The sequence below is a fragment of the Stenella coeruleoalba genome (genome assembly GCF_951394435.1).
Source record: "Stenella coeruleoalba genome assembly, chromosome: 17".
NCBI lineage: Eukaryota > Metazoa > Chordata > Mammalia > Artiodactyla > Delphinidae > Stenella > Stenella coeruleoalba.
This window is the reverse complement of record NC_137163.1, coordinates 1,598,362-1,625,954: the sequence shown is the minus strand read 5'-3', so window position 1 is coordinate 1,625,954 and position 27,593 is coordinate 1,598,362. Positions and strand designations below refer to the sequence as shown.

General features: G+C 63.0%; 1 protein-coding gene across 1 annotated transcript in view; it reads left to right on the top strand.

Annotated features, from left to right (window-relative positions):
- The window catches only part of ADGRB1 (adhesion G protein-coupled receptor B1), an 83,131-nt gene that overhangs the window by 23,087 nt on the left and 32,451 nt on the right, over positions 1–27,593 (top strand). The window contains exons 3-17 of the mRNA XM_079901932.1: positions 315–476; positions 1,432–1,542; positions 1,896–2,060; positions 2,204–2,368; positions 2,730–2,894; positions 3,203–3,367; positions 3,581–3,682; positions 5,268–5,374; positions 5,586–5,780; positions 5,922–5,990; positions 6,700–6,808; positions 10,121–10,264; positions 10,725–10,800; positions 10,905–11,007; positions 11,889–11,932. Of these exons, the coding sequence (XP_079758058.1) occupies positions 315–476; positions 1,432–1,542; positions 1,896–2,060; positions 2,204–2,368; positions 2,730–2,894; positions 3,203–3,367; positions 3,581–3,682; positions 5,268–5,374; positions 5,586–5,780; positions 5,922–5,990; positions 6,700–6,808; positions 10,121–10,264; positions 10,725–10,800; positions 10,905–11,007; positions 11,889–11,932 (1,882 nt within the window). The remainder of the gene's footprint in view (positions 1–314; positions 477–1,431; positions 1,543–1,895; positions 2,061–2,203; positions 2,369–2,729; positions 2,895–3,202; positions 3,368–3,580; positions 3,683–5,267; positions 5,375–5,585; positions 5,781–5,921; positions 5,991–6,699; positions 6,809–10,120; positions 10,265–10,724; positions 10,801–10,904; positions 11,008–11,888; positions 11,933–27,593) is intronic.

The following is a 27,593-nucleotide window of genomic DNA, read 5'->3' as shown; positions in this document are numbered from 1 at the left end:
CCTGTAGACAGAGCCGGAGAGCACAGAGACTCCAGAGAGAAGTGGGGTGGGCCCCGGACCACAACTTGCCTGGCACCTCTGCCCCTCCCGGCCCTGTCGGCCTCTGCTTCACACTCCATCATCAACCCCGTCCAGGCCCACACTTGCCTCCTAGCTGACCCTCCAGGGTGCTATGCTGGTTCCGACGCGGAGGCCTCTTCGCAGGGGCTGCTGTGCCCCAGATCCCTGCCTGGGAGACCCCTAGAGGTCACTCCCTGAAAGACACCGCAGCCCTTTGCCCCTGGCCCTGACCCCTGCCCTCTGGTCCCCACCAGGCGGCTGGAAGCTGTGGTCCCTGTGGGGCGAGTGCACGCGGGACTGCGGGGGAGGCCTGCAGACGCGGACGCGCACCTGCCTGCCCGCACCGGGCATTGAAGGCGGCGGCTGCGAGGGGGTGCTGGAGGAGGGCCGCCTGTGCAACCGCAAGGCCTGCGGCCGTGAGTGCGCGGACAGGCGGGTCCCGGGCGGAGCCGGGGGAGGGAGGGGCTCGGGGCGGGGTCAGGTGGAGGCAGGAACCCGGACTGGGCCGGGCCGGGCGGGGAAAAGGGCGGGGAGGGGCGGGCAGGGCCTGGCCAGGTGAGGGAGGGAGGGAGGGCGCTCGGGGCGGGGCCGGGCCAGGCAAGGCCTGGGCTACGAGGGGCGGGACCTGGGACAGGGGCGGGGTCAGAGGGTGGAGCCTTCCAGGGGCGGGACCAGTAGAAGTAAGGGCCCAGGAGGAAGGGTGGGACCCGGTGTTAGGACTGGATGGGCCTTTCTTAGCAACTGTGGATTGGGAATTCTGGGGTGCACGTGGAAAGCCGGCTGAGGGGCTTGTTCCGCCACCGCCATCCCTAGCCCTGGCCAGACCCGACGGTCCCAGCCGGATGCTGCCTCCAGGATGTATTTCTTTAATAAGGCTCTCTAATGACCTCATGCATATTTTAGCTGCTTCCATAAAATTAAATCAAGTTATAATGAGATTGTCATTCTTCGGGTTGTTTTTTCCCCGACGAACTTTCCTGGGGAGAGGAGCTCATCTCCGAAGCCTGGAGAGGGCCCTGGGGTGTCGGGGCTGGGCCGCGGGGGGCAGGATCGCTGCCGGGATGCTCAGCAGCGGAGAGCAGTAGCCATTCAGACGTGCTGACCCGCAGGTGACTCCTGCGGGCCCCGGAGGAAGAGAGGGAGGGGCGCAGGGCAGGGGAGACTGGACCAGACAGGGATTGGCGCCAGGCCAGGGTGCCCTGGTCCCGAGTTTCCCACCTGTCCGGTGCGGCCAAGTGGCCCTGGTGCTGACAAGCCCGGACCCCGCTGCGGCTGGGGACCGAGGGACCAAGGGCCGAGAGCGCCCCTCTAGAGCTGCAGGGCGGGGGCTGCAGGCCACGGCCTGGACGCTTACCTGAACCCGCCCTGCAGCCGCCGGGCGCACCAACTCCCGGAGCCAGTCCCTGCGGTCCACGGATGCCCGGCGGCGCGAGGAGCTGGGAGACGAGCTGCAGCAGTTTGGGTTTCCTGCCCCGCAGACAGGTGAGTGGCAGCGGCTGGGCGGGGCTGACAACGCAAATGCACTAAAACCCTGGGAAGTGGGGAAAGTTGGTTTCAGGGGACTAGGTCTTTGGGCAAGTACTATACGTTATTAATTGCTGTTGCTTCTAAGTAATGACTAATAATTTTCCATAATTAGACTAACCTCTCAGGTGCCAGGCTCTTGTCTCCAGGCACACTGGATTTAGGGGAAGTGGTGTGAGGAGAAGGCGACTGTCGAGAATAAAAAACGGGTGGGGTGCTCAAGGGCTTTGCTGCGGCCGCCTGACGGTCTGACCGTAGCTCGGCTGCAGGGGCAGCAGCAGGCCTGTGATGCTGTAGGTCTGGGCCCACAGGTGACCCCGCGGCCGAGGAGTGGTCCCCGTGGAGCGTGTGCTCCAGCACCTGCGGTGAGGGCTGGCAGACTCGCACGCGCTTCTGTGTGTCGTCCTCCTACAGCACGCAGTGCAGCGGGCCCCTGCGGGAGCAGCGGCTGTGCAACAACTCCGCTGTGTGTCCAGGTGGGCGGCGCGCCGTGGGGGGCGGGGGAATAACAGGAGCAGGGGGCGGGGCGTCCGGGTCAGAGGGCGGGGCATCAGGGGCGGGTGACCGGGCTGCGGGCTCGGGCAGACAGGGGTCGCAGAGTGCTTTGTTCCTTCCGTAGTGCATGGCGCCTGGGACGAGTGGTCGCCTTGGAGCCTGTGCTCCAGCACCTGCGGCCGCGGCTTCCGGGACCGCACGCGCACCTGCAGGCCACCCCAGTTTGGAGGCAACCCCTGTGAGGGCCCGGAGAAGCAAACCAAGTTCTGCAACATCGCTCTGTGCCCTGGTAGGTGAGAGGGAGGGCGCTGGGTGAGGTGGGACAGGGGCGGGAAGGGAAGGGAAGGGCCCAGTGGGCCACCGGCCAGCCCTGCCCTGGGAGCCCCGCTTTGCCCGCTCAGACCCACCTGCTAGGGGGCTCAGGTTGGAAGCTCAGGCTGTGATCAGGCTGAAGGTTGGAGACCTTGGGGCGTTCTCACTCGCGTACCGTGGGCGTTGGGGTGATGGGCCCTCTTGGGTGTCACACCCATGCCTCAGACTTCGTGGGGGGGGGCACACCTGTGGGGTGTTCACACCTGTGCCCCAGGCTGGGTGTGGGCCCTGGGTGTTCACGCTGCCTTCCTGTCCCCTTCCTCCCCTGGGCCGGGCAGTGGATGGAAACTGGAATGAGTGGTCAAGCTGGAGCTCGTGCTCCGCCAGCTGCTCTCAGGGCCGGCAGCAGCGCACGCGCGAGTGCAACGGGCCTTCGTACGGGGGCGCCGAGTGCCAGGGCCACTGGGTGGAAACGCGAGACTGCTTCCTGCAGCAGTGTCCAGGTCAGGGCCATGCTCCAGGGCCTGCGGGTGGGGGGATCTGGTGGGCGTGAGCCACTCGGGAGGGGTGAGACCTCGGGGGGCTCCTGGTGGGCCCTTGTACACGGCCCTGGGGGTGTGGGGGGCGGGGGGGTGACCGTGAGGGACCAGTGCACAGGAGGCATTTGTCTGATCCTGTATCAGTCTGGGCTCTGGCTTCCCCGCCCTGGGTCTCGACTTCTTTCTCCTCGTGGCTTCCTGCCCCTGCGTCCCTGTGTCCGCACCCTCCTCACCCCCATCCTCGTGGCTCTGTGCATGGCCGTGTCCCACAGTGGACGGGAAGTGGCAGGCCTGGACGCCGTGGGGCGGCTGCAGCGTCACGTGTGGAGGTGGCACGCAGCGGCGGGAGCGCGCCTGCTTGGGGCCCTTCTTCGGGGGAGCAGCCTGCCGGGGCCCACAAGATGAATACCGGCAGTGCAGTGCCCAGCGGTGTCCCGGTGAGCGTCCCGCACTCCCACCCCACCGCTGGACTCTGGGGAGGGGCCTCCTGAGTGGCGGGGGAGGGAGCTTGGAGCTTAGTTCTGCTGGGGAAGGACTCCCCCTCGTGAGGGTAGATGTCTCGCAAGGGCCTTGGCCTTCCTGACCCTGTTGCCAGGTCTCGGCCCGCCCCCCGTGCCCCACCCCCACTCACGTGTCTAGCCCCTTGGCAGAGCCGCATGAGATCTGCGCTGAGGACAGCTTGGGCGCTGTGATCTGGAAGGAGACCCCGGCCGGAGAGGTGGCTGCAGTGCGGTGTCCTCGCAACGCCACAGGTGAGGGCCGGTGGGGCAGGTGTTGTGCGGGGCTCTTGTCCTCTCCTCACAGAGGTGCAGGGGAGGCACCGAGATGCCCCTTCAGGCCCGCCCACGGAGCTGTCAGCTCAGGGCACGTGGCCCAGACCCTGCCCAGGCAGCCCTGTGCACACAGAGGCTGGCACAGTACAGGCGGGGGTCCGGGGCCGCCGCGTCCTGAGAGCTCACCAGGAGCCAGCGCCAGCATGAAGCCCTTTAGTGCGATGTCCCACAAAGTCACCCATTTACACGTGGGAAACTGAGGCACAGAGGAATTAACACACTTGCCCTGGGCTTGGGGGCCATTAAGTAGGAAATTGGCTTTGAACACGGTCATCTTAATCCCCGTGCAGCCCTGTGGAGTGATGGGAGGTGTGGAAGAAGCAGGGTGGGCTCCCAGAAGGGGCCGGACGCATCAAGCTTGGCTTGGTTTTCTTTGCCCCTCTTATCTGAGGAGTGCATGCAGTTTTGTACCCCTGTTTGCTGTGTGACATCCGGGAAGTGACTAAACCTCTCTGAACTTTGGTTTTCCTTCTGTAAAACAAGTGTGTTGTGAGTTCCCCACCACCCGACAGGGCTGGTCCACGTGGTAGAGGCTGTGTATTTCCAGCTGTGGTTGTAGCCCCCCTACCCAGAATAATACATGTTCTGGGTAGCGTCTTACAAATACAGGGAAGCCAAATGAATAAATACACGTCACGGACTGGTGTGACTCCCCTGGCCTCTTGTCTGCATGTGCGACCTCTCGTCTGGACTCTGCGCCATGCTGTGCAGCAGGTGTGGTGTCCTGTCCTGCCCCGTGGCTCCTGTTGGGTGACAGGGTTGTGGCAGTTCCCTAAGGTCATCACCGCTCTGTGTGCACAGCTGTGCCTGGCTCCCTGGGAGTAAGTTCTGAGTCATAGGCTGTGCCTGTGTTCCAGGCCGTCGACACCTGATGCCAGTCAGCCCCGAGGCTGCCCAGTGTCCGCAGCACACCCGGGCCATCGGGGGCCCCCTGATCCCAGGGGTGGAGCTAGGCAGGGGCCGGGCCGTTGGGTTCTCCCTGGGGCTCTGGATAGGAAGGGGCCCGAGGAGAGGCCCTGGGCTGGACACTGAAGCCCCTCACTCGGCCCAGGGCTCTGCCTCCACGCCGGTGGGATGCCTGCAGGTTTGGCTCCTGCCAGGTGCCAGTGCTTGGCCTGTGGCGTCTGCTCAGAAATGCTTCGAGTGAGGGAATTCCCTGGCGGTCCAGTGGTTAGGACTCCGAGCTCTCGTTGCTGAGAGCCGGGGTTCAATCCCTGGTTGGGAAGCTAAAATCCCACAAGCCACACGGCCAAACAAAACAAAACAAAGCAACAAACAAACAAACACTTAAAAAAAGAAATGTTTTGAGTGAAAGAAACTAAGGGATGCCTGGCCCCCACGCCAGCTCTGCTCTTGGAATGAGGCCACAGGCGAGTCCCTGCCCCTAGGGCTGCAGGGTCTCATCCGGAGGGGCTTGTGCCTGGGAGCCGGGGTGGGCCTCCCACCCGGGACACGGGCATCTACCAGAGAAGTGGGAGACGGAGCTGACCCCCCGTCTCCGCAGGCCTCATCCTGCGACGCTGTGAGCTGGACGAGGTGGGCATCGCCTACTGGGAGCCCCCCACCTACATCCGCTGTGTCTCCATCGACTACCGGAACATCCAGATGATGGTGAGGCCGGCCCCGGGGTCTCCCGCCCCACCCGTCACTCCAGGGCTCGCCTCTGCCCTCCGTCCTCAGACATAGCCCTGTGTCCCCAGCGGCACACCCTGTGGACGTGAGTCAGCCACGGCCACTGGCTGCGGGCTGCAGAGGACCCTCTGGGCATGGGAGGTCCTTGGTACCTGCAGAATCATGGCACTCATACCCTCCACCTCCCCAGACCCGGGAGCACCTGGCAAAGGCTCAGCGCGGGCTGCCCGGAGAGGGGGTCTCCGAGGTCATCCAGACACTGGTAGAGATCTCCCAGGACGGGACCAGCTACAGCGGGGACCTGCTCTCCACCATCGATGTCCTGAGGAACATGACAGAGATCTTCCGGAGGGCGTACTACAGCCCCACCCCGGGGGATGTACAGGTGGGCGCCGAGGAGGGCGGTCCTCCCCCGCAGCGTTAGACCGAGCCCTGACCGCAGATGGAGCCCTGACCCTGGTCACGTCTGGGCCGTGATTCTGTGCCTCATCCTCTGCTCACTGGCCTTTCTCCCTCTTCCTTTCAGAACTTTGTCCAGATCATCAGCAACCTGCTGGCGGAGGAGAACCGGGACAAGTGGGAGGAGGCCCAGCTGGTAGGGATGCCAGTCCGGGACCCTTGCGGCCAGAGCAGCAGGATGGGCGCGGGCCTCTCTGGTGGCTCCCTGAGCCCCAGGCCAGCTCAGGGTGGGGTCTTGGGTTCAAATCCCAGCACAGCCTCTGCCAGTCTCGTGACTTTGAGGACGTCACTTATCCTTCCGGGCCTCGGCTTCCCCGCCCGTCAGAGGACGCACCACGCGGGGCTTGGGGAGGGGCATGAGAAAACGTGTTGGCCGTGGGGTACACACCGGGACGTGGCGTTTTCTCATCTGGAGAAATTGGTCCGCCTCCCTTCCTCCCAGGCTGACCTGGAACCTGCCAATACTCCTGTGCCCAGGGCAGCACCCGGAGTGGGGACCGCAGTGGCCGGAGACCCTCCGCTCTCCTCCCAGCTGGACCCCTGGCCACCGGGCTGGAGCGCAGCGGCCCCTCTGGGCTCAGGGTTCCCGTGCACACAGTGGCGATGGAGACTCAGGTCCCCGTCTGCTTCCCAAGTCAGGTCCAGAGCCCTGCGGGGCTAGGGAGTGACCGACAGGACCCTGATGAGGAGGGAACAGACGAGGGAAGGAGGCCGGCGGAGGCAGAGCAGTGAGAGGGCGTGTCCCTGCTGGGGCGCAGGGGTCTTTGGGGACCCTGAGCTCCGGTTGTCGGCGTTCTCGGCGCGGCTGCTCCCCGCTATGTCCCTGACCCCCGCCTCCCCTCCAGATGGGCCCCAACGCCAAGGAGCTGTTCCGGCTGGTGGAGGACTTCGTGGACGTCATCGGCTTCCGCATGAAGGACTTGCGGGACGCGTACCAGGTGACAGACAACCTGGGTAAGCCCAGCCCTCGCTGCGCCGACCTCCAGGCCCCTGCCCCGCAGTCATGGGCAGGGCGGTTCGGTCAGTCTCCTTGTCTGTAAACAAGCAGCGCCAGGTGCCTCCTGCGGGACCCCCGGGCCGGGCTCTAAGGTGACCTCTGTATCCTCAGGTGCACAGACCCGAGTCTCCTGATGATGGTCTGATGCGACCCCGGGAGGGGGTCGGTGTGGGGGCTCTCAGACCCATACAAGGTCCTGGAGAGCTCGAATCGTGGGACACACCAGGAAGTCCCAGCCACAGCCAGTCCCTTGCTTCCACCTCCCTGGGGCTGGGGGCCCACTTGTACTTGTCCCCACCCCGCCCCGGGGCCCCCAGTGCAGGGACCTTGAAGGCAGGACTCCGTGGTCCTCCGCTCCCCGAAGTGCCTCGTCACAGGGGCCTGGCTCCACCCAGCTCCGTGGCACTGAGCGACTCTCTCTGATGGGAAGGCGGGGGCGCTGGCCTTGTGGGTCCGAAGGAGCAGTAAGTGGGCCGGGACCTGAGAGCTCGGTGGCGACCGTCGGCACAAATACTAGAGTAGTTACGTTTAACGATTGTCATCCGCGTCCTCTTAAATAGCTCTTTTGGGCCTCATTTGTCAAGTCCTCCCTGTTTTGGGGTGCCTCCCCCGACAGTCTCCATTGTCAGGGTTCCTCCTCACGGTGGGGAACCCAGGAGTGGGCGCTGGACCCGGCTGTGGTCCTGACAGCACCTAGGAGGGAGATTGTCGCATCCCTTGCAGAGACACTCGGGCCTCTAGTGACATATCCTAGCTCAGCTGGGCTGCCTTAGCACACACCTGGGGACCTGCCTGCGCCGGGACAAACGTTTGCTAAACTGCAGGTTCCCAGAGTGCTGGCTGGCCCTGCCTTTCTGCCTTAGAGCTCAGGACCCCAGAGCTGGGGAGACCTCTGAGGCCAGGGGATCAGGGACAGCCGTCATCTCGCAGGTGGGGAGACTTGGGCCTGGGGGGTCAGGTGCTAATGGAGGTCACCTGGCAGGTGGGATCAGTGGTGGCACCAGGCCGGCTGGGACTTCCTTGCCTTCCTTCCCTTCCTCGCTGGGCTGACTGGGCCTTTCTTCACGGTGAGATGGGAGTGGCCCAGAGAGGGGAGGGCTTTCATGCAGCCTTGCGTGAGCGGGCATGGGACCGGGTGGCTACTGCGGCTCTCAGCCCCCCTGGCCCAGGACCTCACTGTGGAGTCTGGTTCCCCAGCCGCCCAGCCCCGCCCGTGGTCCCTGGAGGGGCGCTCAGGGCCCACCCTTTGTCACCAAAGGAGGCCCTGGAGTCCTTCCCATTAGTCCTCACTAGCCATCCCACCCCACGCACCCTCACACCCCCGATCACCCCCTAGCCCCCCCATATACTCACACACCCATGTACCCCACACGCCTACACACCCTACACATTACCCGTGCACCCCATGCACCCTGTGTACCCTACACCCCCAATTCACCCCCTACACCCATCATATACTCACATACCCGTGTACCCTACACCCCGTGCGCCCCACGCACCCCGCACACCGTGCACTCCATGCACCCCCATTCACCCCCTATACCCCACGCATATACTCACACACCCCATGTACCCTATGCACCCATACACCCTGTACACCCCACGCACCCTGCACACCCATACGCCCTGTACACCCCACGCACCCTGCACACCCATACGCCCTGTACACCCCATGCGCCCTACACATCATACACTCCCTACGCCCTGCTGCTGGAACACCTGCCCCAGGAATCCAAGCAGCCTAACCTCCTCCAGGGGCCTCCGGAGGCCACCTCCTCAGGGAGGACTTCCTGACCATCTTGTTTGGAAGTGCCCCACCCAGGGGTCATCACTGCCCAACAGACCACAGTCCATCTATTTCTTCCCTACTTGGGTCACTGTCTGTTTCCTCCGCTCCCTGTCAGCTCTGGGAGAGGGTCTCGCTTTCCTCTGCATCCTCAGCGTTAAAACAGTCCCAGGCACATGGTTGGGGTTCGGAAGCGTGTGGCGCGGATGAATTTGCTTCTTCGTTCTGTCCTTGGTGAGGGCCTCAGCCACAGAGGGCCAGCCATGTGCTGGGCTGGGCGCCCAGAGAGGGGCGCCCGTCCCTCTTGCAGGGAAGGTGCCCTGGGCCCCAGAGCTGACCACACAGGTGCAGGGAGGGCATGGCCAGTGGGGGAGGGGGGCACGTCCGGGTAAGCCAGGCCTGGAGGGGTACAGGAGTGCGGGCAGGCGCTGCACAAGCAAAGGTATGGAGGTGGGCATCAGCTGGTCAGTGGGGTTTTGCTGGGGAAGAGAGCCCAGGGTTGGGGGAAGGCCAGGTGACAGCCGGGCAGGTGAGGCTGTTGGTTCCTAAGCCCCTACCCCTTCCCCCTACATCTAAGGCCGCCCCGGTGCAGACCCCAACCCAGGCCGTGGGTGCTGGGTGAGGGGAGCAGTGTCTGCCTGGAGTGAGTGTGCCTGGAATGAAGGGGCTCAGAGACGATGGGACCCCACCCCACCCGCTCCTGTCCTCCCAGGCCCGTCTGCCGCTCCACCTCTGGGAAGCCTGGGGCGGGCTGGACAGAGCCCACTGGGGCTGGTGTCTTCAGGAGGCCTGCCAGGCGCCCACAGGGAGAGCTCGGGAGAAACAGCTACATGCTGCCAGCTCTCCCTGCCCTGGCCTCTCCCCATACGTGCTGTGTCCCCGCAGCCCGTCCCCCTCCACCCTGAGTGGAGCCCTTCCCCACACCCAGCACCTTCCTTCCCGGGTCCCCACTCCACCTTGGTCCATCTGTTGGCCCCTTTACAGTCCCGGCCCTGTGAGGGGGGATCTGTCCCTGTCCCTGTTACAGAGCAGAGCCCAAAGGGGGAGGGCTGGGCTCCAGTGTCCCAGGGAGGGGCACCAAGGTGGACACCACGCCCTGTGGGTCCCTCTGTGGCCGCAGACCTGCCCGCAGAACCCGTCTCTGGCACCTCTGGGGCCACGGGGACTGGGTCCAGGCCTGGGTCCTCATAAGGGCCATAGGGCTCCTGCTGGGGTGGGAGTGTCATTTGAGGGCTTGGAAGGAACCAGGAAGCCACCTGGGCCCTGGACCTCATGGGGAGGCTGGCGTCAGGCTCCCGCCTGGCTGGGTGGCCCCATGCGCGCTGCACCCACTCTGAGCCAGGAGCACCCCCGTGTCATGGTCCTGGGCTCCAGGGCCCCCTCCCCGTTCCAGGGCCGAGGCTCCTCTCGTGAACCGGCTTTGCGTCTCACTGTCTCTGTCTCCCTTCGTCTCTGTCGTCTCTCACTCCCTCCCGAACCCCAGTTCTCAGCATCCACAAGCTCCCGGCCAGTGGAGCCACGGACATCAGCTTCCCTATGAAGGGCTGGCGGGCCACGGGCGACTGGGCCAAGGTGCCAGAGGACAGGGTCACTGTGTCCAAGAGCGTCTTCTCCACGGGGCTGGCAGGTGAGGAGCCTCGGGGTGTGGGAGGGGCCCCCCAGGGTCCGAGGCTACCCCCCAGGAAGTTCCTTCTGGAGTCTGGCCTGCTGCTTCAAGAGCTAGGGTGGCGTCCGTTTCTTCTCAGTGTTCCCCAGGTTGCCCCCTCCTCCAGGAAGCCCTCCCTGCCCTCCCTGTGTTGGGAGACTCCCAGGCAATCTTGGCTGAATGGACCAATGGACGCCCTCACCACAGGGAGGGAGAGGGTCTTGCCTGGGTCACACAGAAGGTGACTCTGGTTCCCAGGAAGATGAACTGTGCCCTGCCAGCCCCCGGGTCTCAGGAGTCACTCAGGGGGACCCAGGCAGTCCCCCCAGCTCCAGGCAGTGCTGCGTCCGCAGTCGGTGGGGGGAAACACACTCCCCTTGCCCAAGCAGGGTCCCGGTTTGTGGGTGGCCGGGAGGAGGGTGACCGCGGTGCTCTCTTCCAGAGGCTGATGACTCGTCCGTGTTCGTGGTGGGCACCGTGCTCTACAGAAACCTGGGCAGCTTCCTGGCGCTGCAGAGGTGGGCACCGCGGGCACGCGGGGTGGGGGTCAGGGAGGCCAGGCCTGGGGGAGGTGAGGGCGCAGGGCTCCCGACCCCGACACGGCCCGCCGGCTCTCCCCCAGGAACACGACCGTCCTGAACTCCAAGGTCATCTCGGTGACCGTGAAGCCCCCTCCCCGCTCCCTGCTCACACCCCTGGAGATCGAGTTCGCCCACATGTACAACGTGAGTGCCCTCCGTGTGCACGTCTGCGTGCGCGTGCCCCTCTGCCTGATCCCACGTGTGGTGCGTGCTCACACGTCCCCACCTCGCATCAGCCTTGAGGGAGAGCTCCTTTACGCCCAAGTGACAGGTGGGGATGCAGGCTGGCAGAGCTGCGGGGACTTGCCCAGGGTCACCCAGCAGGGCCGTGTGGGAGCTCAACCCAGCCCCGTCGGCCTGGCCGTTCCCTCGGGAAAGAGAGAGTCGTCCTCTGCTGAGAAACGCACCTGCCCCGGCCTCACGGACCCTCTACACCCTGCTCCTTGGGGCTTTCCCTCGGGCCTCAGAGCAGCCGGCGCCACGAAGCCCTGGGACCAGCCGAGCGCCGGGAGCCGCCCCGGTTACCCAGCCAGGACAGGGCAGCGCCGGGCCAGGTTGTGGGAAGAGCCGGGCCTGACTTTCCCGCTGTGAGGCCTTGGGGCTTTGCTCAGCCTCTCTGTGCCTTGGCTTCCCTCCCTTACAAGTGGGAACCCTGCTGTTACCGCACCGCAGCCCTCGGGATGGGGGTGTCTGCTGAGCCCCACCTGTGCCCCCGGCCCCAGGCTTTCTGCGTTAGCCCGTTTTGCGTTCAGCTGGACTGGTCAGTGGGGCGTCTAGAGTGGGGCTTCGGCCGCTGCTGCCCAGCTCTGCTCAGAGAGGGGACAGAAGATACCCAAAGCCACACAGCAGGGCTAGGGGCTGAGCCAGTCCCTTCCCTGCTCTGGGCCTCAGTTCCTCCTCCTAAAACTCTGTCTCTGGGGAACAGCGGAGGGAGGGCGCCTGGCACGCCCACGGGTGGACCCCACAGTGACCCTCGGGTGCGGCTCATAGGGCGGCAGGTGGCCTGACCCCTCCCCTCTCTCCAGGGCACCACCAACCAGACCTGTATCCTGTGGGATGAGACGGATGTGTAAGTTCATCTGGGCTTTGTGGCCTCGGCCCGACTTGGTGGGCGGATGGGGGAGGAGGCTGACCCAGTAGGGGAGGGACACGGGCTTCGGGTTCCGGGCTTCCGACCGTCCCCGCGACCCCGTCTGTCAAGCACGGTCTCTCCCCGCCTAGTTCAGGCTCTGAGGCAGCAGGGGGCCCACCCAGCCGGCCTCACACTCTTCCCAGGGAAGTCCACGGTCAGGGGTCCCGAGGGGTGTGGAAGTCCCCCGGACCAGGAGCGCCGCCACTGACCGGGGCAGCTGGGTGACACCCAGAGGGGTCAGAGAGGAAGCAGAGGCGGGGGCTTCTGGGGTCCCGGGCCCAGTTTCCTGTGCGGCACGTGGCGCAGGCCTGCGCGCGGTGCGGAGAGCACAGGTGGGTGCGGGGCATCGGTCTGGACTGGCCGGGCTGTGATTCGGGTCACGGGGCCGTGTGGGCACCCAGCGCAGGGTGTCCTCCCAGACACAAGGAGGCAAAGGGAAAGGTGGGTGGGGTCTCGTGTACTCACAGGGAAGAGTTTGCAAAGGCCCTAAAGTGGGGGCGGCCCTCAGAGGGGAGGAGGGTCAGAATCTGGGGAGACCAGGCAGGAGAGAGCTTAACGTCAGGCTCCTGATGGGCCAGGTGGGCCTGGGGAGGGCTGGGCCTTCCCCCCAAGGGGTAGTCAGAGAGCTGCGTGTCATTGTTACCACCCGCCTCCCTCAGCCCTGGCACCGCCAGTCCCCAGGCCAGCACCCGGGCCAGGGGGTACATGCGGCGAGTCCCTCGTACTATGGGCAGTGCAGTGACGGAGGTGCGTCCCAGGAGGTCAGGGGGGGCTCCCGGAGTGGCTGACACTCAAGGAGGACACCTTTTCCCTGAAAAGAACGTGAGGGAGGGGTCTCGGGCAGAAGCACAGTTTGAGCAGAAGTGTGGAGGTCGGAAGGTACAGGGGGAACATGGAGCGTGGCCAGGAAGAACAGGCAGTTAGAGAGGTGCAGGGCTGCAGGGAGGCTGCAAGGGCCATGGGGCCAGTTTGTAGGGGCAGTGTGTCAGGAACTATGGGAACTGTTGGGGAGGGATGTGATCATCATGTATCCATCCATCCTCCACCCACCCATCCATCCACCCATCCCCCATTCATCTATCCATCCACCCACCCACCCTTCTATCCGTCTATCTACCCACTTACCTATCCTCCCACCCACGTATCTACCTATCCACTCACTCATCCACCCATCCACCCCCCATCCATCCACCCATCCACGCCCCCATCCATCCACCCATCCAACCCCCATCCATCCACCCATCCACCCCCCCATCCATCCACCCACCCACTCACTCATCCACCCATCCACCCCCCCATCCATCCACCCATCCATCCACCCCCCCATCCATCCACCCATCCATCCATCCACCCATCCACCCCCCCATCCATCCACCCATCCACCCCCCCATCCATCCATCCATCCACCCATCCATCTATCCACCCATCCATCCACCCACCCACCCACCAATCTACCCATCTACCCACCCACCCACCCACCTATCCCCCAGTGATTACTGACCACTGAGAAGGCACTCCTCTACAAGGTCCTGGCCCTCAGCCTCCTCCTGTGCCTGATGAGTAGGAACAGGAAATTAGGAACGTATAGATCCCTGTGAAACTGTCAGGGCGTGCCACGTGCCAGGAAGTGGAGGCAGTAGATCTAGTGGCAGGTGGGGTGAGGTGCCTTTCAGAGCAGGTTCACGGAAACCTCTCTAGGGTGGTGTTTGAGCAGAGGCCTGACACAGCACTGTGCACATGGGTGTCTGGGGACAAGCATTTTGGCAGAAGGAACAGGCAGTGCAAAGGCCCCGTGTGTGCAGGGAGTGTGCAGGCCATAGGGCAGACTGCACTGCCCTTTCCCACTCTGGCTCTGAGGGTGTGAGGACAGGATCTGGGGCCGGGAGCTGGGCTGGGGGAGAGCTGGGGCGGACCCTGGAACCCTGGGAAACTGGCCCTCTGGCTTTTGTTGTCGTCGACTGTTTTTCTCTGGATTTCGCAAGCGGCATAAACTCTTTGTACAAGATGGGGTATCAGAAAAGGGTGAAAAAAGAAAAAACAAGAAAGAGGGCCCACGTTCTCACAGTACCCAGGCTGGACCCCCTGGCCATCGTGGGAGGTTGTGCAGCGGCTGCATCCCTGATGTCAGCACAAGCCCCTCCCCACAGCCCAGAAACCCTCCCAACAGGCTGTTCAAAGGCTGCCTGCAGCTCCCCGGCAGTGCCCGGTTCACCCAGCGGCCCAGCATCCTCGCTTGGACAGCGCTGCTCACATTTCTGGTTTTTTCCTTGGCTTTGAGTCCCCCAGACCATTTCAAGGTCTTGGTAGTAAGTTGCTTTCCAGAGAGGTGGACCCGTCCCCTTTGCTCTCCCAGGGCAGCAGGTCGTGAGAGGTCTGGCCAGCCCAGTGTCAAGTTCACTGTCCTTTGGGGCTGCATAGTCTGGGGCAGATTCCACCCTCCAGAAGCCTCAGCCTTCCATCCCCATGGCGGAGTCTGCCTGCTTGCGTGTGAGAGCAGAGTGGGGGAAAGGACAGCGGCCAGGTCCGTGGGGTGCTCACCCCTGGCCGTGGCCTCCACTTGCCCTTCCTCCCTCAGGTGTGGGGAGCCCACCCACTGCCCCAGGCCTGCTTTGCCCACCGCTGGTCACCTCTGGATAGATGGGATTGTTAAGCTCTCTGCACCTCGCTCCAGGGCCCCGAGGACAGTGGGAAGGTGACAACAGCTGTGCTGTGTTTGAAGCCCCCTGAAGTGCATTTTGCCCACAAGCTCCCTGTTCAGTTCTGGGTGCAGCCCTGGGAGCCCTGCTGACTGTTCCTGTTACCGCTGGGGAATCTGAGGCTCCAGAAGGACTGTGGTCCAGCTCAGAGTGGGGACGAGGCATCTGATGCAGACTGGACAGCCTGGGACCCAGAGGCTGACAGTGGGGGAGGGGGGCCACGGGAGAGGGGGGCTGGCCCTGTCCCCTCCCCCGCCCTCCCCCCTGCTCTGTGCGGAACAGCACCTCCTTCCACCGCAGGACGGGGCCCCTTCTCACATAAATGGGCTCAAAGGAGCCAAGGGTTTCCCAGGTGACCTGAAATGGGGACCAGGGACAGGGCCCCAGGTCTGTTTCCACCAGTGTGCCCAGGGATCAGGTCTGTGCTGGTGTGGGCTTGTGTTTGTGTGTGTTTGGATGAGAAAGGGTCTCACGTGTCTGCAGAATTCTGTGTGTGGGGGGCGTGCCAGTGGGGGGTGAGAGCCGTCAGTGACCATCAGCTGAGAAGTAGTGATCTCTGACCCATGACTGGGCCCCAGTCACTGAAGGAGCCTAGTTTCCCAATCCCAGGCTGAGCCCTTGTCCTGGTCCCACGCTGAGCCCTGATCCTGGTCACACTGAGCCCTGGCCCTGGTCACACGCTGAGCCCTGACCCTGGTCCCACGCTGAGCCCTGAGCCTGGTCACACTCTGAGCCCTGACCCTGGTCACACTCTGAGCCCTGACCCTGGTCACACTCTGAGCCCTGAACCCGGTCCCACGCTGAGCCCTGAGCCTGGTCACACTCTGAGCCCTGGCCCTGGTCACACTCTGAGCCCTGACCCTGGTCACACTCTGAGCCCTGACCCTGGTCACACTCTGAGCCCTGACCCTGGTCACACTGAGCCCTGGCCCTGGTCACACGCTGAGCCCTGACCCTGGTCTCACTCTGAGCCCTGACTCTGGTCACACTCTGAGCCCTGGCCCTGGTCACACTCTGAGCCCTGACCCTGGTCACACTCTGAGCCCTGAACCTGGTCACACTCTGAGCCCTGACCCTGGTCACACTGAGCCCTGGCCCTGGTCACACGCTGAGCCCTGACCCTGGTCCCACGCTGAGCCCTGAGCCTGGTCACACTCTCAGCCCTGACCCTGGTCACACTCTGAGCCCTGACCCTGGTCACACTCTGAGCCCTGAACCTGGTCCCACGCTGAGCCCTGAGCCTGGTCACACTCTGAGCCCTGGCCCTGGTCACACTCTGAGCCCTGACCCTGGTCACACTCTGAGCCCTGACCCTGGTCACACTCTGAGCCCTGACCCTGGTTCCACGCTGAGCCCTGGCCCTGGTCACACTCTCAGCCCTGATCCTGGTCACACGCTGAGCCCTGACCCTGGTCACACTCTGAGCCCTGAGCCTGGTCCCACTATGAGCCCTGGCTCTGGTCCCACTGTGAGCCCTGGCCCTGGTCACACTCAGCCCTGACCCTGGTCACACTCTCAGCCCTGAGCCTGGTCCCACACTGAGCCCTGACCCCTGGTCCTACACTGAGCCCTGATCTTGGTCACACTCTGATCCCTGACCCTGGTCCCACGCTGAGCCCTGATCCTGGTCACACTCTGATCCCTGACCCTGGTCCCACGCTGAGCCCTACCCTGTGTCTCATCTGGAGTCATCACGCATGTTCACGTGTAGTCATTCACGTGTCATGTGCGTGGAGGGCTGCCTCCTCTTCCAGCCACACGTAACAGTCCAGCATGTGACACAGTCGTCTTGGAAAGTCTGAGTCAGAGGCTTCCACCCACAGGGCAGACCCCCTCCTACCTCGCCCCCAGCTGTACACACACACAGACAACATTTACAGCCGAGGCGACTGCTCACAGTGAGGCTCAAGGCCACCCCTCCCCACCCCCACACCCCTACGCCAGCCTGACCAGTGGCAATGAGGGCCTTGGGAGCAGGGCTGTTAAGGAGGGAAAGGGGGACTTTGCAGAATTCTCAAATGTTTAGGGGGATGGAGGGGTGGATGGGGGGGTGGAGGATGGGGGCGTCGGTAGGTGGATGGATGGATGGAGGGTGGATGGGTGGGTGGATGGAGGATGGGTGCAGGGAGGATGGGCTGGTGGTGACGGGGGTTGATGAAGGGCAGGAGCACATCCTTGGAGTTAAGTTCTGTGGTTCTGAAAGGACAGCTCCCTGGATCTCTCACTGGTAGAAGCTGCAAATGTTTTGCAGTTTCCTTTTTAAAAACAGCCAAGTGTTACATAGAGCATAAAAGTCAGAGCTGGCAAGATCCTCAAATCATTTGCTCTGCCCTCGCTTGAAAATGGTGTAGCTGAGGCCCGGTGTGGGGACGTCAGGACAGGCCAGGCCTGGGCCACACGCGCTCCACGGTGCTCGTCCTGCTACGCCAGCGTTTCTTTCGGGAGGTGTTTCGCCCGATACCAGTCCCGCGTGGGCTCCAGGGAGGGCAAGGTCCTATGCCCACTGTGTCTTGGGCTCCCGGGCCCACACTCAAGTCAGCTATGAAGGCTCTGAGAAGTCCTGCAACAGCCTCTTCAGTCGGGTGGGGCGCTTGGCACCCTTACTCTGTAACTTGAGCCGGCAGAGCAGACGCTGGGACAGGCTGGTGGAGGGCATGATGTTCCCGCAGAGTCTGTGGGGTCCTTTCCCGAAACCTGAGCCCACTCCAGGCACCTTCGGAACCCTCTCATTTACTCACACAAGCTTTCTGTCCGGCTGAGGACCGGGGCTCAGAGTGACAAGCCCAGGGTCGCCCTCTCCCTGCCCGTGCCGACCCCCAGCCCTGCTGGGTGCAGCTGTCCTGGGGGACGCTGAGGACCCAGGCCCAGCCCCCTCCCCGGGGTCCTTGCCCAAGTACGTGTCCTGGTCCCTTTAAGAACCGTGCCCCTCCCCCATCCTTGGTTTCCTTGGAGAGGGCGGTGAGGGGCCAGGACGAGGGGGGCAAGCGGAAGGGAGTCTTGGCAGGGTCCCCAGGTCGCTGTCAGCAGCCGGTTCCCAGCCCAATTTCTCCCACGCCGGCTGGTTCCTGATGGGGGCAGAGGAGGCCGGCAGAGGGGGACACGGAGGGGGATGGGGTAGGAGACGGCTCGACACAGAAGGCCTCCCTGGTGGCCTGGGTAGGGCCTCGGGATCCACGTCACCAGTGAGCACGGGAGGGAGGTGGGGGGATGTGCTCTGCTCCCCCCACCTGGATGGGGGCTGGGGCTGGGGGAGGGGTGCAGAGCTGCTCCCAGAGGCGAGACCACCCACCCGTCCTAGCCTCTGCTCTGGACTCAGCCCAGCCCCTTCCCCAGTGCCTGTCCCTTCTCTGAGCCGCCCCCTACTTCGTCCTTGGGGAGCAGGGAGGCTGGCAGAGGCCCACGGTGGGCCTGCCCTCTCTTCGAGGGGCGTCTGAGCCCCGGGCCTGCGTGTTCCCTGCCGGGTTTGGGAGCTGGAAGGGACAGACAGCCATGAGGTCACGGCCCAGGGACAGCAGCTGTGCTCTGAACCTGGGGCAGTGAGCGTCCCCACTGCCTTGCTGGCAGCCCAGCTCCGCAGCCACCGCCGGCCGCCCCACAGGCCCCCTCGCCACTCCCCGCTTTGGTGCCGCTGGAACACTTGGCGCCTTTGTCCGTGGTCCCCGTGCGCTCTTCTCCAGCCTCAAAAGCCACCTGCTCCTGGAGGCCTTTCTGCCTGTTTTTCTGCATCCCCAGCCCTGTCCCCTTCCTCCCAGCTCCGACCCCCATTTGCAGCAACTCCGTGTATCCGCAGAGTGTGAGGCCCGCCGCGCGCAGGGCCTGGGTCTCCTCATGCAGCCGGCCACCTCCGCCCAGCGGGCACACAGGAAGCCCTCGGGAGGGCTCATTCTAACGGCCCCTGCCCTCGCCCTCTTCTTCTTCCTGCTGGAAAGAGCACTGCTGGGCCAGTGGCGCCCTGGTGAGGCGCGTCTGGGGAGGGGGGCAGGGTCCGGTGCCAGGAGAAGGCTGGGAGCATCACAGACGTGTGCTCGAGGTTCAGGGGCGGGGGAATCCTGAGTGTGGGGGGCTTTCCGGGGCGGAGTCAGGGCCCACGAGTCTCCTGCTAGGCGTGTCCAGCTGCGTCCCATCCCTGTGCTTTCCCACCAATGCGGGGCCCCGTGTGTCTGGGTGCCCCTGTATCAGTGGTGTGGGTGTGCGCCCCTATGAGTGTGGTGTCCATGGAGACTCGAGGGTGAGGCGCCAGGGCTGATGGGTCAGGGGAGGCACAGGATGTGGCCAGCCCTGAGCTCCCTGGGGCTGCTGGATGGGAGCAGGGGCCACGCCGGGCAGTGCTGGGTGGCTTGGGGTTGGGAGGGTGCCAGGGTGCCCCGGGCAGCTGCGGGTGGGGGCAGGTTGAGTCAACCACGTTGTCTTCCCTGGTCAAGTGGCCGAGGGGTCAGCGGAGTGTGGCACCGCCGGGGCCTGGGGCTGGGCGGGGCCCCTTCAAAGCCTCGCCTCCTCCTTGCCTCCTGTGCCCGCACTGGTGATGGCGGCGCTGGGGAGACAAGGAGGAGAGCCTGGCGTTGCCCTCAGGGAGGAGGGGGCGCCCACAGGGAGGTCAGTGCCGGGCCCTGAGCGCACGGGGCAGTGCCAGGAAGTGCTCAGTTCCCTCCTCCACTGAGACCTGGGGGCTCCAAGAGGGGCCGCCTAGGGGGAGGGGGACAGCTGCCTGTTGGGCCACTTGGTGCAGGGAGGGCGCAGGTGAGGACAGAGCAGGGGCCTCTCCGGGAAGGACCAGGCCTGGCTGGAGACAGAGGTACTTGAGGCTGCTCCTGGCAGGGATTTCATCTGTCTGTCTGTCCTTCTGTTTTCGATGTTCCCGAGCTCCGTGTCTTCATAGTCAGCCCTCGGTTGAGCACTCACCCACGCCCAGCACTTGGGCCCCCTTCGTCCTCCCAGGAGGAGGGGTCAGTGCGGGGGCTGCCCCTGCCCAGACCCTGCCACCTCCCGCAGGGCCCCCGTCTGCCTCGCATCCTCCCGGAGTCCCCCGCACACCCGGGCTGCCAGGCCTTGGCCCCTGCTCTTCCCACAGTGTCCCAGGGTCGTTCCATCCGCTCCTTGCGCGGTTGTGTCAGATGGGAGGTGCGGGGCAGAGCTCTAACCTCCAGCCTGGACGCCAGTCCTGGCCCTGTTCTCACTGACGGGTGACTGTGGGCGAGCCCTTTAGCCTCCTTGAGCCTCAGTTTCTGCATCTGTCCAAGGGGCGGCTGCGATTCCTTGATGAGCTGTTGTGTTAAGGAGCTGGACCAGGAAATGCTCAGCAAGTAGACGCTGTCGTTACCGCCCCCCCCCCAAGCCCCGTTCCAAGAAGCCTGCGGGGGGACAGCAGTGAGCCACTCAGGCAAAGCACGTGCCCTCGGGGGCGGGGGGGAGGGGCACGGCTGCCCCACGTGCTGGGAATAAGGGGCCACCTCTAGGAATGGGCTTCCTGGGGAGGGGGAGCTTGGGCTGATGGTGAAGGATGAGCTGGAGTCCCGGGGCAGGAGGGTGGTAGAGGGCCCCCATGCCCAAGGCGCAGTATGTGCAAAGGCACCGAGGCAGAGCATTTGGGGTGCTGGGGTACAAGTGGTCCAGTGAGAGGGGGCCTGGGGGCCTCCGCCAGCTCCTCTTTTTAGGAGCAGGGAGGGGTGAGCTCTCTGGCCTTGAGGTAATCAAGCACAGGCAGAATGGGACTGGGTTTTGGAAGGACAGAGTGACACTTCCTGGGCACCTGCTCTGGGCCTGGTCCTTCTGCCAAAAGTTCACTCCAAGTTCAGACCAGGCCCCAGACCTCACGCAAGAGGCCTGAGGTTCAGAGTGCTTGCGCGGGTCCCACAGCCAGCCTGCGGGTCCTGACCCTGCAAAGCCCTGAACCCGGATGGCCCCAGTGATCTTGAAGAGGCCTGGTGAGGACAGGGCTGGGGGACTGCAGGGTCCCTGCCACTGGGGCGGGCCTGGAGGGCGCATGGTGACCCTCCTCCCTCGAGACACTTTCTCCCCTCTGCTCGGGGTGTGCAGTTGCTAGTTTCCTGAGGCAGGAAAGTCTTAATCAAAACCCCAGCTTGGGGCCTCCCTGGTGGCGCAGTGGTTGAGAGTCCGCCTGCCGATGCAGGGGACACGAGTTCGTGCCCCAGTCCGGGAGGATCCCACATGCCGTGGAGCGGCTGGGCCCGTGAGCCATGGCCGCTGAGCCTGCGCGTCTGGAGCCTGTGCTCCACAACAGGGAGAGGCCACAGCAGTGAGAGGCCCGCGTACCGCAAAAAAAAAAAAAAAAAAAACCAGCTTGCCAGGCGGCTCAGTGGTTTGCTGGTGTGGTATTGGGAGGGCAGGGACTAATGTCCTCATCTCTGCAGGGAGCTGACTAGGGATGCGGGAGGGCAAGATGTGGGGTAGACACAGGAAAACTTGGCAGAGAGGGCAGGGTGACCGTGGGTGTCTTGGCCTTGGTGCAGAGGCACCTGGAAATGGGGGATGATGAAACAAACTTGAGGTTCATCCTGGGGGGCAGGTGAGCTAGGAGATGCCTGGAGGGTGGGGTGTGGACACGGGTGGGATGGATAATGGCAATGGCGTGGTTGCCTGGGTTCAGCCCATCATGGTTGATGGGGCTGGTGGTGAGGCCTCCTGCAAGACGGGTCCCGCCTACACGGTGCCCTGGACGTGGCGGGTTGAGTGTTGGTGATGGGGGTTACCATCACCCTAGTGTTGGTCCACAGACATGGTGCCGGTTCAGAGGTGATGGCAGTCAGAGTAGTATTGCTAACAGCGGAGGTGAGGCTGGTGACCATGGTGATCATGTAATTGTGGTGACCAAAAAGATGGAGAAATGGTGGTGACATGGCAGTGATGATTGTGCTGTTGGTGGTGGTAGTATTGGTGGTGAGAGTGACGGCATTGGAAATGGTGTGTTGTTGATGGTAGTGAAGATGGTGACGGTGGTGGTGATGATAATGTTGGTGCAATGGTAGTGTCGCTGCTGATGGTGTGATTGGTGGTGGTGGTGGCAATGGTGGTAATAATGGTTGTGTTATTGTTGCTGCTGTTAGCGTTGGTAGTGGAGATGATGGTGAGGGTGGTAGTAATGATGATGCTATTGATAACATAATGGTGGTGGTGGTGGTGGTGATGGTGTTGCTGGTAGTGGGGATAGTGGAGATGGAGTGGAAATGGTAGCGGTACTTATGATGATATTGATGGTGATGGTGATGGTGATGGTGGGAGTAATGACTGTGGTGATGTTGGTGGTGGTGGTGATGGTGATGGTGGGAGTAATGACTGTAGTGATGTTGGTGGTGGTGGTGATGGTGATGGTGATGATGGTGATGGTGGGAGTAATGACTGTAGTGATGGTGGTGGTGATGGTGATGATGGTGATGGTGATGGTGGGAGTAATGACTGTGGTGATGTTGGTGATGGTGATGATGGTGATGGTGGGAGTAATGACTGTCTTAGTGATGATGGTGGTGATGGTGATGATGGTGATGGTGATGATGGTGATGGTCGTAGTATGACTGTGTCGTTCTTGATGCTGACGATGGTGGTGCTGTTGATAATATAATAGTGGTGTTGAAGTTGATCGTGTTGGGAGTGGCGATGGCAGTGATGTGTGGTAATGACAGTACTGATGACATTGGTGGTGGTGGTGGTGGTAGTAATGATTGTGCTGTTGGTGGTGGTGGCGGTGTTAATGATGTTGCTGATGGTGGTGACATGGTGGTAATGGTGGTGCTGATGGTGTTGGTGGTGGTGATGGTGGTGGTGTTGGTAGTGGGGATGGTGGCGATGGAGTGGAAGTGGTGGTGGTATTGATGATATTGGTGGTGTTGGTAGTGGCAATGGTGGTGACGCAGTGGTAATGATGGTCTGATGATGTGGATGGTGGTGGTATTATTGTGTCATTCTTGATGCTGGTGGTGGGGCTGTTGATAATGTAATGCTGTTTCTTTTTCAATGTAGTAATTGTATTTTTTTATTAATTTTTATTGGAGTATAGCTGCTTATACTGTTGTGTTAGTTTCTGCTGTGCAGCAAAGTGAATCAGTTACACGTATACATATATCGCCTCTTTTTTGGATTTCCTTCCCATTTAGGTCACCACAGAGCACTGAGTAGAGTTTCCTGTGCTGTACAGTAGGTTCTCATTAGTTATCTATTTTATACATAGTAGTGTGTGTATGTCAATCCCAATCTCTCAATTCATCCCACCCCCTCTTTCCCCCTTGGTTTCCATAAATTTGTTCTGGACATCTGTGTCTCTACTTCTGTTTTTGCAAATAAGTTCATTTGTACCAATTTCCTAGATTCCACATACAAGCAATATTATATGATATTTGTTTTTCTCTTTTTGACTTACTTCACTCTGTATGACAGTCTCTAGGTCCGTACACATGTCTGTAAACGGCCCTATTTATTTTATTTTATTATTTTTTTTCTTTCTTTTTTTTTTTTTTTTTGCGGTACGCGGGCCTCTCACTGTTGTGGCCTCTCCCATTGCGGAGCACAGGCTCCGGACGCGCAGGTTCAGCGGCCATGGCTCACGGGCCCAGCCGCTCCGCGGCATGTGGGATCTTCCCGGACCGGGACACGAACCCGCGTCCCCTGCATCGGCAGGCGGACTCTCAACCACTGCGCCACCAGGGAAGCCCATGCAAATGGCCCTATTTTGTTCCTTTCTATGGCTGAGTAATATTCCATTGTATACATGTGCCACATCTTCTTTATCCATTCATCTGTCGATGGACATTTAGGTTGCTTCCATGTCCTGGCTATTGTAAATCGTGCTGCAGTGAATATTAGGGTGCATGACTCTTTTTGAATTATGATTTTCTCAGGGTATATGCCCAGTAGTGGGATTGCTGGGTCATATGGTAACTCTATTTTTAGTTTTTTAAGGAACCTCCATACTGTTCTCCACAGTGACTGTATCAATTCACATTCCCACCAGCAGTGCAAGAGGGTTCCCTTTTCTCCACACCCTCTCCAGCATTGTTTGTGGATTTTTTGATGGTGGCCATTCGGACTGGTGTGAGGTGATACCTCACTGTAGTTTCGATTTGCGTTTCTCTGGTACGTGGTGCTGGTATTGATGTTGATGGTGGTGGTGATGGTGATGGTGATGTTATTGATGTTGGTGGTAGTTTCAGTGAGAGCCATGAGGGTGGAGGTTGTGGTGACAGTTAAGGTGGTGGTGGTCTCAGCTCTTTGGGGGATTTGAAGCCCCCCCATGGGAACCAGGACGCTTCCATGGCACAGTTTTGGAGGTAGACTGCAGCAGACAGGGTCAGACGCCAGCCCGAGGAGATGAGAGGGCGGGGTGGAGGGTAGAGGGGAGTGCTCGCGAGGCCACGCAGTCTGGGAGGGTGTCTTGGAGGAGGCAAAGCTGGGCCAGCTGAGGGTGGTGAGGTTTGGGGTCTCCTGGAGCCAGGGAAGTGCCTGTGGAGGTGCCCAGTGCCCAGCACAGGGCCTGAGCAGGCGGGCGAGGGACGCGCTTGCTGAATGAGTGAGTGATGGACCAGCCTGAGCCCCAGCTGCACCAGCGGCTGGAGCGTGAGGGGGTGGGGTGTCGAGGCGCTGGCCCCTCAGCTGGTAGGGGTAGGTGACAGGCTGGACAGAGCTGGGCCAGAGGTGCACCAGGCGAAGGTCTGAGTGAGGGGCAGAGGGCTCAGGGAGGGTTCCTGGGGTGCCGGGCTCTGAGATGGGAGGAGGTGGCAGGTAGGCTGGGGTTTAGCGGGACCCTGGCCCTCCCAGGCCAGATGACTTCCTTGCGAGGCTGGGGAGCTCAGGGGCCCCAGGGGCCTTGCCCAGGTGGGTGGGGTGGGCCAGGCGAAGAGCCGCTGAGCCCTGAGGATGGCCAGGTTGCTAGCCTGGGGGCAGGCCTGCGGCCGGAAGCCCTGACTCAGAGCGTGGCTGGTGCCAGGTGGGAGCCAGGAGATTGGCATCGTGGGGAACGTGAGAAGCCCTGGAGGCCCTGGTCACAGCGCCACAGATGCTGAGCCAGCCTGAGACACTATCAGCGCCGCGAGAGCCAGCCCCACATGCGCAGGGACGCAGGCCTGCGGGGGCATGGGTCTCACCTGGCGATGCACTCAGCAAGACCCAGGGCAGGTGGATATCCATCCCCCAGCGTCCCCAGGGCCACAGGCATTGCCCCCGGGCCCTGAGCCAAGAGGGGATGGAGCTGACCTGGGCTTGCCCTGGGGGTTCTCACAGGCCAGTGACCAGCTCACCTTGGGGTGAGCTGTGCCCACTCTGGCTGCCCAGGGAGCGAGGTGGGTGGGTGAGGGTGGCGTGGTGGTGGAGGGAGGATGCACCGTGTATTCAGGACTGACCCCAAGGCGTCCAAGGGGTCGGGGGCGGCAGAGGAAACTCAGGTCTCAGCTCAGGGGGTTGGGCACAGAGCAGGAGGTTGAGGAGACTTCCTGGAGATGGCAATGCCCCGGGGGAGCCCCGAAGGACAAGGCTGAGTCAGCCAGGGGGCAGGCGGGTGTGTGGTCAGAGGGACTGGTCAAGATCAAGGCCTGGAGGCAGGAGAGGGCGCCTGCGTTCTGAGTCACCGGTGGTTCCTCTGGGCTGGCGCATGGAGGCAGGGCTGCCAGGGCTGGGATAGTGGGGGTGAGGGGGTGCTTGGGAGTCATGATGAGCTCCAGCCGCTGGGTGAGGTAGGACCCAAGAAGGGAGCCCCAGCACGGCGGCAGGGTAGGACCTGTTGGAGGAGCCAGGTGCAGCACTCAGGAACTCACGGCTTATCCAGGCAGGCTCCCTGGAAGAGGAGGCTCAGCACAAGCCTTGGTCTGTGGGTCAGAGGTCAGTAGGCGGAGGTGGGAGGTAGGCACCCTGGATGTGTGAAGTGTGATTCAGCAGGGCTTGTGCCTGGAATGCATGGTTTGGGGAGCACAACGGCCAGTCTGAGGAGTTTTCAGGGGCTCCTAGAAGCCCCTGCCTGCAGAGACACCTTGCCCACTCCCTGTTCCCTCATTGGGGTGAGCTGTGCCCACTCTGGCTTCTCTCTGCTGTGTGGGGGGACACCTGAGTCACTCACACTCCAGTGTGAATTAGCCCATCAAACCCCAGGGGACCCTGATGCACACAGTCCCATAATAGCACCTGCTTCGTGGGCCGACAGGAGGCATCCTGAATGCAGCGGAGGCCCTGGCTCAGCGGGCCGGCGGGGGGCTCTCCACGCACCCTCTGTTACTGTCCCCTGATGTCCCACGAGTGTGCTGGGGCCTGTGCTGGGCATTGTGTCCCTGTGGTCTCCCTGGACAGCATGTGGGGGAGGATTTATGCCCACTTCATAGGGGAGGCAGCTCAGCTCTGAGTGGCCGGTAGGGAATTGGCCCAGAGGTGGGAACAGGCCTCAGGTGCCCAGTTCCTCCTCCCGGGGCGGGGATGGACGAGCACGTCCGGGCACGGCAGGGACCGGGACGGAGGGGCACCATAGGCCGAGCCTCCTCCCAGGGCCTCCGACATGCCCTGGCCCCCACCCAGCCTGGGCCCCAGGGGAGGTCCCTGCGGGGTCTCCTGCGCGGGGCGGGGGCCCGGCTGCCTGCTCTGAGCCACTCACCTGGGCACCAGGTTACGGCTGTGGCTCTGGGACAGGCGCTGAGTGAGGCGGGTCTGCACTGGGCGCAAGTTGCGGGGAGCTGGGCTTCGCGGTCTGAGCGTGGCTGGAGGGGAGGCTCAAGGGGGAGAGCGGGGAGGCTCAGGGAGGGGGTGGCCAGTCCCCAGGGGCTGTGGGTCCCTGAGTGAGGAGGGAGCCGGGGGAAGGTCTTGAGTAGAGGATGACGCGTCCTGGGATATTTCAAATGGTGGCGCGGGGACAGGCGGTGGAGGGCAGGGCGGAGGCTGGCAGTGGTGGGTCCCACCAGGGTGGCAGCCACAGCGTGGGGAGCAGAAGTGAGACTCTCAGTGCATCGTGCAAAGAAGGTCAGTTGCAGATGGGTCTGTAGGTATGAGAAGGAAGGAGGGAGGGAGGGTCCTGGAGGCGGCCGCCAGGTTGGAGCGGTAAAGAGGGGCCTTGCTTGTCCACCCATAGCAAGTCCTGGCTGAGCACTCCGACCCCACTGGGGTGCGGGCAGCGGGGTGAGCCAGCCAGGCCCCAGTCCTGCCCTCCCAGAGGAGGATGCAGGTGGGAGCATCAGGCCATCACACGTGGCGGGAGAACCGGGCCGAGGCGGCAGGACCCACGGATGGAGGCCACGGGTCAGGGACGGCCTCGCCGTGAGAGCCAGGGCGCTGGCCCGTGGCTGTGGCCGTGGAGGCGGAGCCGTCCAGGCCGGGCCCAGCTGGCCGGTGTGCAGGGCACGGACAGCCACCGGTGGGGCCGTGCTCACCGTGGCGGTGACTGGCCTAACACTTTCTCAAGGAGCACTTGGGGCCGGGGAGGCCGGGGCAGGAGGCAGCTGCCCAGGGAGCGAGGTGGGTGGGTGAGGGTGGCGTGGTGGTGGAGGGAGGATGCACCGTGTGTTCAGGACTGACCCCAAGGCGTCCAAGGGGTCGGGGGTGGCAGAGGAAACTCAGGTCTCAGCTCGGGGTCAGGACGCACAGTGGGGGCCCGTGTGGAGGGGTGCCAGCTCAGAGCTCAGAAGTGGAGCAAAAGGGACGGGAAATTGTCCCTTGGGTTTGGTGACTCGGGGGCTTTGCTAGGAGCAGGGTGGGAGGAGCCTGTGGTGAGGACCTGGTGGCCTGCAGAGGGGTGGGTGATGGCTGGACCTTCCTGGGGGCCCTGGTCGATGGGGGAGGCACAGGCTTTCTCTGGGAGCTCTGACCTGAGGGGCCCAGGGCCCCCTGCAACCTCCCGTCAACTCAGGCAGGGAGGGGCTCCCGCCCTCCTCGTGCTGGCAGGGGCCCCGGCTCCAGCTCCTTCTCTCGCCCTGGACCTGGGGGTG